General features: G+C 35.9%; 1 protein-coding gene across 4 annotated transcripts in view; it reads right to left on the bottom strand.

Annotated features, from left to right (window-relative positions):
* Nucleotides 1-13122, bottom strand: part of SYNE2 (spectrin repeat containing nuclear envelope protein 2) — a 356033-nt gene that overhangs the window by 159187 nt on the left and 183724 nt on the right. For all 4 annotated transcript variants that reach the window (XM_047767512.1, XM_047767510.1, XM_047767513.1 and 1 more), the window contains exons 46-49: nucleotides 8290-8445; nucleotides 7220-7485; nucleotides 3765-5865; nucleotides 1691-2013 (exon numbers count right to left, since the gene is read on the bottom strand). In XM_047767512.1, coding sequence (XP_047623468.1) covers nucleotides 1691-2013; nucleotides 3765-5865; nucleotides 7220-7485; nucleotides 8290-8445 — 2846 coding nt within the window. The remainder of the gene's footprint in view (nucleotides 1-1690; nucleotides 2014-3764; nucleotides 5866-7219; nucleotides 7486-8289; nucleotides 8446-13122) is intronic.

The raw sequence follows: 13122 nt of genomic DNA on the forward strand, positions 1-13122 counted from the left end.
TATTAGATGATTAATTTAAATGACAAAAATTGGGACACACATTATGTGTAACAAAAATATGTTTAATTACAACAAATCATTTTATAAAATCTTATTTTGCATTTTCTAAAATATAATTTCATACAATTGCATAAAAGCAAATATATAGAAATTACTTTCATGAAGTTTTGGTACAATAAGGAAAAAAGCTCATTCTATAAAGTAAAGCAAAAGCAGCCTATTTTTTATATAGCAAGTGCTGTAATATATTTTAAAATGCTATGAATACAATTATGTATACAAAATAGATACAACCTAAATCCTCCCTGAAAACAATAAAAAATTCTGTGTCAAATATATATCTTTTAAAATTCCTAAACCACAATAATAAACTGGCAAAGAATAAAAGAATAAGGAGGCCCCAAACAACACAAAAGTGGAACTACAGAGAACATGAACTCCAAGGCCAATTTTCACTCTGAGAACAATTGTCAAGTTTCAGCCTGGTTGACCTTCTCCTGGAAAGCTGGGGACAGAGGATAAAGTCTGGAACTCACCCAGAACAGGTGTTTATTAGGACACCTCCTCTGTAAAGACATTTGTAATATATATGACCACAAAGGACCAGCCTCCAAAACACAGAATAAATATGAATAACCCAATAAAAATTGGCTTGAATGGCATTTTTCTTGGATGGCCAAGAAATAAATCACAGAAGAGGCTCAAAATTCATTACCAGTAATAAAGATGCAAATTAAAACCACAATGAAATATCACTTCTCCCCCTGACAAAAATTAAATCTAACATTAAGTGCTGGTGAGGACAGGGGACAACTGGGATACTAATATGATGCCAGTTTAAGTAGAAATGGGTAAAATCACTTGGAATTAAAAATTAAAAATGTGCATACCATTTGATCTGGCAATCATGGTCCTAGATATACACCAGAGAAGCTATTGTATTTGAAAATATTCCCAGTAGCATTGTTTATGAATGAAAAAAACTAGAAACAGCGCAAATATTTACCAATCGCTAGGCGAATAAGTTTGTACTACAGAAAAGAACATGAGGAATTCCCACTGTGGAGCTGTGAATCTGACTGCAGCGGTTCAAGTAGCTGTGTAGGCATAGGTTCAATTAAAAGGATTTGGCATGGCTGCAGCTGTGGCCCAGGAACTTCCATATGCTGTGGATGAACCAAAAAAAAAAAAAAAAAAAAAAAACAAAAAAATCCCAAAAACATGAATAAACTTCAGGATCGAGATGCTAAGTTTGAAAAAAAATGTAGTCACAGAAGAACACATATACATGGAAACAGGACACAAGCACACAGTAAAAATATTCTTAAAAAAACAGGAGCATGGTAAATAAAAAACAGGATAATGGTTACTTTTGAGAAGAAAGGGTAGGAGTACACAGAGAATTCAGAGTCCTTATGTCTATCTCTGAACCTTTGGGTACAAAGCTATTTGCTTTATCATTACTCTTTATATCATATGCAGACTTCTAGAAACATTCTGTTGTAAGTACTGAATATGAATTAAGACAAAACGAAATAAATGCAATAGACTATCTGCTATGGTTTTCCTTACTGATTTTTTTCCCTTACTTTTCCATATTTTCCAAATTATTTCTAATGTGTATATGTTAATTATAAAAAAAAACCTATATTTTGTTCTTAAAGTATTATCTTTTGAAAGAAGCACCTACCTTTCTACTTCAGCTTCCTTTACTTTGGCTGCCTCCCTCACGGCTGAGTTCTTAGAAACTAATTTCTGTAAGGTGCACTCAAGTTGTCGTTTAGCTTCTGGGCTGGAGATTGTCCCCAAATTCTCGGTGAGGCCCTGGATGCCTGCTATTGTGGATTCCAGCTCCTCTTGTTTGCAGCGAGTCATTTCCAGAGATTCTTCTGGATTATGAAGGTCTACTCTATAGGATGCAGCGAAGGCTTCGAGGACAGTGAGAATCTCCATGGCCCTGGAGACCTCTTCATCATAGCTCATCATACTCTCATAGGCATCCTTCAAGACATTCTGGTGAATAGGAGATTAAATGCTGGGGTGAAATTGTCAACTTTTGGGATTTTTGTCATTCTTGAGTTTTTGTCATGAATTCGTAATATGTTTCTGGGTCATTTAAGAGTTAGTATCCCACATTCTTAGTTTGACGGTATTACAATAATATTTAAAACGAGTAATCTTTCACTTGCATAGAGACAACTGTTTCCTGATTTGCTAAGAAATCTAATCTAAATTTAAAAATACACCACATGAATCATGTCTAACGATATATTCTCCTGCTCTAGAATTCCTGTATTAATCTGAATTAAATAAAACAATGGAATATATTTAATGTATATAACCTGCTCTATAACTCCTGTATTAGACAATGAATTAAATAAAAACAACTCAATATATTTAATATACATAATCTGCTCTAGAACTCTTGTATTAGACTATAAATTAAATAAAACAATTAAATACATGTAATGTATATAACCCTAATCAATATTTGTGAAAAAATATGAAAAGAAAACAAACAACCCATCACCCAGCCCTCTTGCATTTTTAAATTAATGGCTCTGCCACTAACTTTAGCTTTGAGCATCACTTAATGTCTCCAGACCTCAGTCGTCTCACTGAAGTAACAGTTGAAATAAATAAGGGTCCCTTCCAGTCCAACTCTAAGTATACCATTTCGGGAATTTGTATACATGGTTTCTGGAAACTGTATTAAAATCAAGTCGAGAATTTGCTAAGTACCTATTCAAAGAACATATTAGGGTTCATACGACTTTATATTTTCATAGCATTTATACCTAGCAAAACAGTTCAAATACATTATCGAATAACTCTCTGAATTAAAGAAGGGAGTTAATATACCCATTCTATAAGTTAAGTGTGACAATCCATTGTGACATTATATTAAGCACGGTGTGTGCAAATGATGCCCACGGTATCTACTCCACCATTGAAGGAATGGAAGGAAATAATTGGGGCTGCTTTGCAACAGGGATCAGTAAAATTTTCCTGTAAAGGGTAGGACTACATATTTTAGGTTTTGAGGGTCATCTGGACTGTCAGAACTACTCAGCCCTGCTGTTGTAGCAGGAAAGCAGCCATAGACAAGCCATAAAGAAATGGGCATGGCTGTGTTCCAAAAAAACTTTATTTACAAAATCAGGCACAGTGGGAAGATTTGGCCCACAGGCTTTAATTTGATGACCCCTGCTCTAAAAGCAGACAGATCTCAACATGAATCCTGGTTCTGCTAGTATTGCAAGACCCCAAGAAAACTGTTGATGTTTCTGAACTTCAATTTCCTTATTTTAAAACAGAGCTAATAATAGCAACCACCTCACATAGAGTTGCTATGAGGATTAAAGATAAAGTGTTCAGTACAGTTCCTAGACAGGGTAAGTTCTAAATAAATGTGGAGTTATTATTTTGTATTCTTTTCTCTACACTATATTTCTTCCACTATGCCCTACTGTTTCCAAAAAGCAAATCATAAACCCTCAAACTTTTTTATTCTGAGCTCAACAGAGGCTACAGGGGATACAGAAATAAAGGTGTCAAACTCATCTTTTCACAAACTAAATGGCACTGTATTTGGATATAAAATGAGTTGACCTTTTGAATTTTTTAAAAATGGCTACTCTCCTGTGCAGAATGTTCCTAAAGAACCTGCAGATGTTAGAGTAAAACATAAATTTTAAAATTAAAACATAAATTTTGAAATTAAAACAAATACATTAACCACTTAATTTAAAAAAAAAACTTACTATGCGCAAATCAATGCTTATATTAAGCTGCATGTGAAGACCTTCAATGTCACGTAATTTTGCTTCCACCTCACTAGCTTCAGAAGAGTTTTCTTCTGTTTGCTTTTCAATAAGAGTCACAGCTTTAATGCTATACATTTCTGCCTGAACTTGTTCTTGAAATGCTTCACAACGATCCTTTTCATTTTGAATATGTTCAATTTTCAAATGTATAAGTAAAGGCTGCTGTAGCTGAGATTTTATCTGGTTTAAAACATGTAAGCAATTTTCTAGTTTGTCCTGAAAACTCTTTTCATCCATTTCTTTTGGTTGGAACTCTAGGACCATGTTTTGGAGAACCTTGTGTAACTTATCATTTTCTCCTGCATACAGCTTTATTTGTAGCAGTTCTTTCTCTTTGAATGAGTCATCAAAGGCCTTATTTTCACTTAATTTCTTGATTATCTCATGATACGAACACATGACTTTCCCAATTTTCAGATTCAAAATGTGAGCATTGAGCAGATTGCGTTCTGGTGGGGTACTAGGTGTTGTTAGCACGGCTTCAGCCCTTTTCTGAACTTGCAAATCCATAGCCCTCAATTTACCTAGTGATGCTTGATATTTGTCATGTTCGGCCAAAAATGTATCCAATTGCTTAATTTTTCCTTCAAGTTCCTTTTCTTTTTTAAGTACTTGGGTTTGTAACTGGTCAAGTTGGGTCCAATCCCATTTCAGTCCTATGCAGTCAAACACTTCTTTGAGCGTCAACACTTGTTGGATACTAGGTCGAATACCAGTGATTTGGTCTTTAAGACTAGACAACCCCACTTTAACATCTTGACTTATTTCTGGATTTAGGAGTAATTCATTGTCCTGTATATGGTCCACCTCCTTCTGAAGCACAGATGCTTTTTCATGGAATTCTCTATAAAGATTTATCTTGTGTTCAATTTCATTACATTTATTTTGAATGAATCTTTCTGTTCTGTTGGCTCTAGTCTTAAGATTTTTCAACTGATCATCTAGAAATAACTTTTCAAACACACTTAGATCCTTACAGATGCTTGTTTTTTCCTGAAGATGCCTTGAGATTACACTCTCGATTTCCTGCAATTCCTTCTGAGAAGTGGTCAAAGTGACATGTTCTTGCTCCAGTTCAGCTTCTGTGGAGGCTATTTCCACCTTGGGGATGATCAATGCTTCATTTCTTTGAAGTGAAAGTTGAACTTTCCCTATTATGGCAACAAATTTGCTTCTTTCCTCCAATTTAAGTTCTAATTGCTGTGATCTTTGAGTTGATTTTAAAACTAGCATTTGGTATTGATTCTGTAAGTCCTGTAGGAGGTTATTTAAAACACTGCTCTCGTAGGCTGTAAGGTTAGTAATATTATCTTTGACCTCTTGAACCAACGCATCCACAACCTGCTGCTTATCTAGAATGACATCATGCAACACCTTGCATTTTCTGATCTGTGAAAGAATGGAGTCTGGGAGAAGGGAAATGGTAGGGATGAGTTCACCTAATAGATTCTTGATCCATAAGATCATTTCTTTCATCTTGTACCTGGTTTCACACTTCTTGATCTGATTTTCCACCTGTACATTTAACGGTTCCAAAGCCTCCAGCTGCTTCTGCAGATTATTTATTGCATCTTCTAAAATCTTCTTTTCTTTTTCTCCCCAAATCCTCTTCATCTGAAGTTCAGCTCGTCCCTTTAAAACCAAAAATCTGTGCTGGACAGTCTGGAGTTCAGTGGCCAAGGCAACCATGCTTTGATTCCCTTCCTCTTCTTCTGGAGAATTCAGTCTGAACTGCAGACACTGCTGTTGCTGCTGCAGGGAAATTTCAAGGCCTTGGATCATGCTCATGAGAAACATAAATTCATCTTGTTCTACTAATAGCTGAGAATACTTCTTGTGGACCAGTTGTTCTACTTGCTCCCAACTTTGTTCAAGTTGCCTGATCTGGCTTTCCAACAGCTTTTTATCCATGTCAGTCAAACAATTTGATAAATCTTCCCATTCGATTTTCATCTTGCTTAAAGAATCTTTCTCTTTTTCTATTGATACTAGGAATTTTTTAATGTTGTCCATATAGGTTGCACTGTCCAGTGGTCCCCTAGAAAAAGAAGAAAAATGGAGCTTAATAATATTTAACTGTATGTCAACATGAAGCTGGCCATCAACCAAGGAAACTAATTCTGCTTCGAGTTCACAGAAGAAACAATTAGGTTGTCTCTAGAACAATCTGTCCTTAAAATAAAAACAATATTGTTTACTGTGGCTCTCAATTAGTGTGTGACAATGTAGAAAACTTGCCTATAAAATGAATATCATAAAAATGCAGAACTAAGGAAAGGAGAAAATAGTGAAGGGAACAATATACATAAAAGTACCCTAATGCAAACTATTGCCTTTGGAATGGATAAGCAATGAGATCCTGCTGTATAACACTGAGAACTATGTCTGGTCACTTGTGATGGAGCATGATAATGTGAGAAAAAAGAATGCATACATGTACGTGTCACTGGGTCACCTCACTGAGTAGAAAATTGACAGAAAACTGTAAATCAGCTACAATGGAAAAAATAAAAAATCATTATTTAAAAAAAAGTACTCTATAACCTGTAGAATTCTTGTACATAGTTGGTCCAGGACTAAAGGAAATTACAACATCCAATCCCTTTGTAATTATATCTTATCAACTATAATAATAAAGATACCCCAAGAAGGTATAATCATCAGACTAATTTTTTACATAGAAAATAGTTTCCTTAAGGAATATCACTGAAAGTAAACCCAATTTAGGCAAAAGCATAAATAAGCCTTTTTAATAATGAGAAAATGTTCACACTTTATGACTGTATTTACAACAGGTTTTTTTTTTTTTTTGGCCATGCCCACAGCACACAGAAGTTCCTGGGCCAGGGATGGGACCTACGCCATAGCAGTGACAACGCAAGATCATTTAACCACTAGGCCACCATGGAACCCCTATACCTTCAAATTTTTGCCATTATTTTCAAAGCCAAAGGGAGTACATATACGTAAAAAGAAACCATTACAATACATGTATATTCAATGCGTCCCACACTATTTAAACAAATTATGCTAATATTAAACATCTGTATCTACAATGCTCTGCCACCTCTTCACACTTTAGAATAAACTCTTGACAAAGATAATGCTAAATTCCATAAACTTAAACTGGTTTTTCAGTTATTCATAGAGTAATAGTTTAATAAAATTAATTTGTAAAATCAATATAATTATAAAATTAATACAAATAATATTTTCATATGAAACCAACAGAGTTTTCTTCAATAGTTTCCACCTGAAATTAATTTCCATATTTCAGTATTAAAATTATAATATTCTTTAAGAGTGTAAATTGTTATCACCCTGAGCCCATCCAAGATAGTGGAGCCTATGGCTGAATAAAAATAATGCACCTCCTAAATTCTTACACTTACACTTTTAGGTTTTCCTTTTCTGTCAACAAGGCTTTCATTGAGGATTCAACTGCAGCGAGGTGTTCCTGAAAATCTTTAAGGAGACAGTATTGCCTTTCTTTATTTTTCTTCAAAGCAGTAAGTGCCTGAAGCAGACGGTCCAAGTGGTGCACTAAATACCTTTCATTGTGGAGAACCAAGGCACTTGTTTCTGTTTTGTTGAGATATTCAGTTTGTTCTAGTGGTTCAATGGCTGCTTTCTTTGCTTCCAACTGGGTATGTAAATCCTAAAAACAAATCAAGAAAATCAGTAAATATACACTCATTAATTCACTCATTCATTGCCCTCTTGCTCTGTCCTTTTAGTAACACATTCTATCCTGATCAGGTATTGCAGATATTTCATTTTTTTCACTAGAATCACATTAAAATGATTTTTTGCACTAGAATCAAGTTAAAATGTTAACACTTGCCATTTTTCTAGCATTTAATAGCAATTTGATCACCCTCTTCTACAATGTCTAAAGATTTATCTTTTGTTATTTACCTGCATCGCCCCCCTTTCCTGTTTTAGATACACGTTTACTGTTACATAAATTTAGCTAAAATTTTAAGGGTCATTTTAAAAAACATAGTCATGTATTGGACTTTCAGATGCCTTTCCACAGCTGTAAGTGCACGAATACATAAGCACAGCATGTAAACACAGCTGTAAAAACAAAGAAGGAGTACCCCATAATGCTGATAATTAGAAAAAAATAAAAGGAATCTGTCAGAATCAGAAGAATACATAGGACTAAGAAAAGGAATGATGACAAGTCAGAATCTCCAAATTTGTTACTGAGTAAGTAAGTTTTGGGGAACTTTGCAAAAGAAAAAGACTAATGTTCATTAAACTCTTCCACTTTTTAAATGGAAAGATTTAGACAACTTACTGATTAGTACGTAATTATATAGTTACCAAATTGATCATCAGGCAAAGGTTAAATAAGACTTTTCATTCTGTGCAAGCAAGTTTTTGGTAATTAAAGTATATTGTATTGCACTGGATGAATGATGCAATCATGTCAGTGTTTTTCTTGTTTCCATACCTCTATCTCTTTTAATTGTTCACTTCTTAACATAACATCTAATTCTAAAGGTTGATTTTGCAGCTCATTGACTTTCTGTTCATCTTCAGTGTTTTTCATGCTTTCTTGAACATCAAGAGAAAGTTGTTTTGACAAAACCATTTCCATAGCTGAATTCTGAAAACATAAAAAGATTAATTGCTGAATAGTCTACCCTTCAAATAAATAATTTTTATTTTTCTTGATGAAAACATTTGTTTCCTCCATTTACTCAAATGAAACACATTTAAAAAGTATCTTTTGGCTCTACCAAAGATGATTTTCCCATGTAATATTTAATGTCGATATTGGTACCCCAAGAAAAATGAAACTTTTTCACAAGACAGTATAGGAACTAGCATTGCTCAATATATACTGAGGCATGTCTATTGTCTTAAAGAAAGAAAAAAGATATAGAAAAAGCAAAAGTTCCAAAGTTTATACTTAGTATTCACCATCATGCAGAGATAGTTTAAAATAGTAAGGAAACACCAAGCTTTCATGATATTAAGAATGTTATTCCTGGAGCTCCCATTGTGGCTCGGCAGAAATGAATCTAACTAGCACCAATGAGGATACAGGTTCAGTGGGTTAAGGATCTGGCGTTGTCATGAGCTGTGGTGAAGGTCACAGACTCAGATCTGGCATTGCTGTGACTATGGCGTAGGCTGGCAGCTGCAACACTGATTCCACCCCTACCCTGGGAACCTCCATATGCTGCAGATGCAGCCCTAAAAAGACAAAAAAAAAAAGAATGTTACATAGTTGCCAAATTGATCATCAGGCAAAGGTTAAATAAGACTTTTCATTCTATCCCTTAAATCAAGTTTAACAGTAAGAACTCCAACCTGAGTATGGCAGAACAGGTTATATATGGGGTAATTTGATCTTTTCTGAAAGCTTTAAGAACTTGCAGATTTCACCAGGATATACAGAGATGGCATTTGCATTCATTTATTCTTTCAACAATTATTTGTTGAGCACTTACATCTACCAGGTATCAAAATCAGTAATTTCTAAAGATTTCCCATTATTTTGCTAGGGTATTAGTTTCTATTTTTGGGTTGTAAGTGAAATATCATTTAATTCTGCCACATAGATTCATGTCAACACAATCTTTCAGGTGTCTGGATGGTGAATAAAATGTATCCACGTCCCCAAGCAAGGTAGAAACTGTTCTTAAAAACACTGCCTAGATAGCAATACAAGGGGTGAGGGACATATGGGAACTTTCTATACTATCTTGGCAAGTTTTCTGTCAATGTGAAACTATTGTAAAATTAAAGTTTATTTAAATAAAAGAGATACTGTCTGGAGCTTTACCAATATTAATGAGTGAGAAAATTCAGCTGACCAGCATTACTGGTTTTGAAGTAGTTAGCTGGCACTGAGCACAAGTCACTTCTTTTATTTATCTTTTATTTTTTATTATAGATGATTTACAATGTTCTGTCAATTTCAGCTGCAGAGCAAAGCACAAGTCACCTCTTTTAAAAAGCTGCAAATTGGAGTTCCTGTTGGGGTACAGGGGAAAGGAATCCAACTAGTATTCATAAGGATGTGGGTTCGATTCCTGGCCTATCAGTGGGTTAAGGATCCAGCATTGCCGTGGGCTGTGGTGTAGGTCACAGACACAGCTCAGATCCCGTGTTTCTGTGGCTGTGGTATAGGCCGGCAGCTACAGCTCTGATTCAACCCCTATCTTGGGAACTTCCATATGCCATGGGTGTGGACCTAAAAAAAAAAAAAAATTTAAAAAAAAAAAGGCTGCAAATTGAAATGATTTTGCAAATTTTCTCCATTTATAAAATAAATTTCCTTGTTATTTATTCATGTGCACTATGGTTAAAATCTCCCTGGAAGGCAGCGTCTGGGGGCAGGGGGTGGAGATCAGGAAAGGTGTGAGAGGAAAGGAGGGAAGATTTCATCAGCCCTTGGGGGCTCTTTGCTGTGAACCTCGATCCTATGAGGTGGGCGCCTGCCTCCCTCCCTTCCACCTGATGGGTCACGGTTACCTGAAGGATTTGCACAAATCTACCCTGACCTAAAGGCATAGATACTAACCCAGGAAAACGTTACTTCTTATAAATAACTTATTGGGAATTCAGATTCTTGGTCTCTCTTACCTGATGGACCAATCACTTGAGAACTAGCCACACTTGCCACCTGCCATTTGTAAACTGCCTCCCATGGTCACAGAGAGCATTCTAAAAAACCTGAAATCACTCCAAAATACCATTTGTTTACCAAATCCAAAAGCCATGTTTCCCCTTCAGCAGAAAATCCAACAGAATCCCTCAAACGAACATTTTAAATTTAAAAGATAACATTCCTTTGCTCATGCCCCAGAGGTTAGAACACAGGCCCGTGCCCTGATTGGTCCTCAAAAGATTCCTTCCTAACCAGTCATCCTTTGCTTATCACCCTTGGCTGTATTTTCTTTTGATTTTGCAGGCTATTGGAAACATCTTGTTTTTAATTATATTTCAAATATATTTAAAAGAGCACAATATAATATGCATTACCCATGACACGGAGGAAACTGATATAATTTTTCATATTAAAAATGTAACTTAAGGAGTTCCCATTGTAGCTCAGCGGTTAGCAGACCCGACTGGCATCCATAGGGACGCAGGTTTGGTCCCCCACCTCGCTCAGTGGGTTGGGGATCTGGCATTGCCATGGACTGTGGTGTGGGTCATGGACATGGCTCGGATCCCACATTGCTGTGGCTCTGGCATAGGCCAGCAGCTGCAGCTTGGGTTGGACCCCTGGCCTAGAAACCTCCATGTGCAGTGTGTGTGGCCCTAAAAAGACAAAACAAACAAACAAACAAAAAAATGCAATTTAAAGCCCAGTTCTCAGCCCCTTTTCATCTCTTCCTCCCCAGAACTAACTGCTATTCTAAAATGCATACTTGTTTTCATACTTTAACCACATATGTTAATATTCATACAGCATTGTTCTATGTATTTCTAATTCTTATAAAATTAGAACCATGTGTATATCATTTTATAACTTATTATCTTCATTCACAGTATGTTCTGAGGTTTATCATGGTAACAGATATAAATCTAGTTCAGTCATTTTATATACTGTTTATTTTATTTTATTTTATTTGTCTCTTTGTTATTTCTTGGGCCACTCCCGAGGCATATGGAGGTTCCCAGGCTAGGGGTCTAATCAGAGCTGTAGCTGCCGGCCTACACCACAGCCACAGCAATGCAGGATCCAAGCCGCATCTGCAACCTATACCACAGCTCACGGCAACGCCGGATCGTTAACCCACTGAGCAAGGCCAGGGACCGAACCCGCAACCTCACGGTTCCTAGTCAGATTCGTTAACCACTGCGCCACGACGGGAACTCCTATATACTGTTTGTAAAATGTATTAAAAAATGTATATAAGTAGTTTATATACTGTTATGCTATCCGCATAAACATGATTTATTTATCAGGCTTCTATGGACATCACTTCCAGTTTTTCTTATTCTAGATGCTGCTGTGATAAACACCCTCATGTAGGTCTTCTTGCACATACGTGTGAGTGTCTTCGGGATGTCTTCATAGAAATGAGATTACTTCTTTTGATTTTCGATAGTTATTGATTTGTTCCCTAAGAGAATTACGGTTTTTATTCCTACCAGCATAGTAAAAGAATTTGTATTTTCCCTAATCCTCTCTGTTATTTGGTGCTAACAGACTTGAATTTCTGCCAATAAATTGAGTGCGAAATTGATATCATTATTGTTTTATGCTCACTGACCTTATGCTTCTTGCCTTCCGTGAATTACTTTTGCATAATCATTGTCTATTCTTCATCAGGTTGTTTATAATGTCTGGTGTTCTTTTCATAGTCTGGATACTAATCTTCTAACATTTTTTATGCACTGCAATTATTACCTCCCAGTAGAATGTCTTTAAACTTTAGATGTGGTTATCTTTTGTTGAACATGACTTTAATGTTTTAATGCAGTCATATTCATCATTCTTTTCCTGTTTTGGCTTCTGTTATTAGGGTCTGTTTAAGAAAAAAATCTTTTACACCCTAGGATCTCAAAAATGCTATGTACTTACGTAGTAATTTATTTTTATTTAGCTTGTTCAAGGTTCTCTGTACTTCCTGAAACTGAGAACTCATATTGTTTCTTCAATACTGGAAAATTCCCAGCCTTGCTTTTCCTCCATTCTATTTTCTCCTCTAAGAACTCCTACCAGAATTGTGTCTGACGATGTCATTATAGCGTCTGGGCTCTTAAAATCTCCTTTCCTGGAGTTCCTGTCATGGCACAGTGGAAATGAATCTGACTAGGAACCATGAGATTGTGAGTTCCATCCCTGGTCTCGCTCAGAGCGTTAAGGATCCGGCGTTGCCAGGAACTGTGGTATAGGTCACAGATGCGGCTCGGATCCTGCGTTGCTGTGGCTGTGGTGTAGACCAGCAGCTGTAGCTCTGATTCGATCCCTAGCCTGGGAACCTCCATATGCTTCGGGTGCCACCCTAAAAAACAACAACAACAACAAAAAATCACCTTTCCTTCTCTTTATACCTCGAGTTGGATCAGAGACAATTTTCTCATACATTATAGCTTCAATAATTGTCTCTTCAAGATGTATCAAGTTTGCTGTTTAACTTGGCCAGACCAATCTTAATCTCAATGACTTTTTAAAAAAAATTACTGAAGTTCCACATGGTTCTTTTTTAAATCTTTCCTTTATTTTCAAAGCATTTTATTCTGTCATTATGATTTCAAATCCATCTTTTACATCACTAACCATTTAAAACATATTATTTTAATATCTTTCAAAGCTGTT

The sequence above is a fragment of the Phacochoerus africanus genome, chromosome 2, assembly GCF_016906955.1.
Source record: "Phacochoerus africanus isolate WHEZ1 chromosome 2, ROS_Pafr_v1, whole genome shotgun sequence".
Taxonomy (NCBI): domain Eukaryota; kingdom Metazoa; phylum Chordata; class Mammalia; order Artiodactyla; family Suidae; genus Phacochoerus; species Phacochoerus africanus.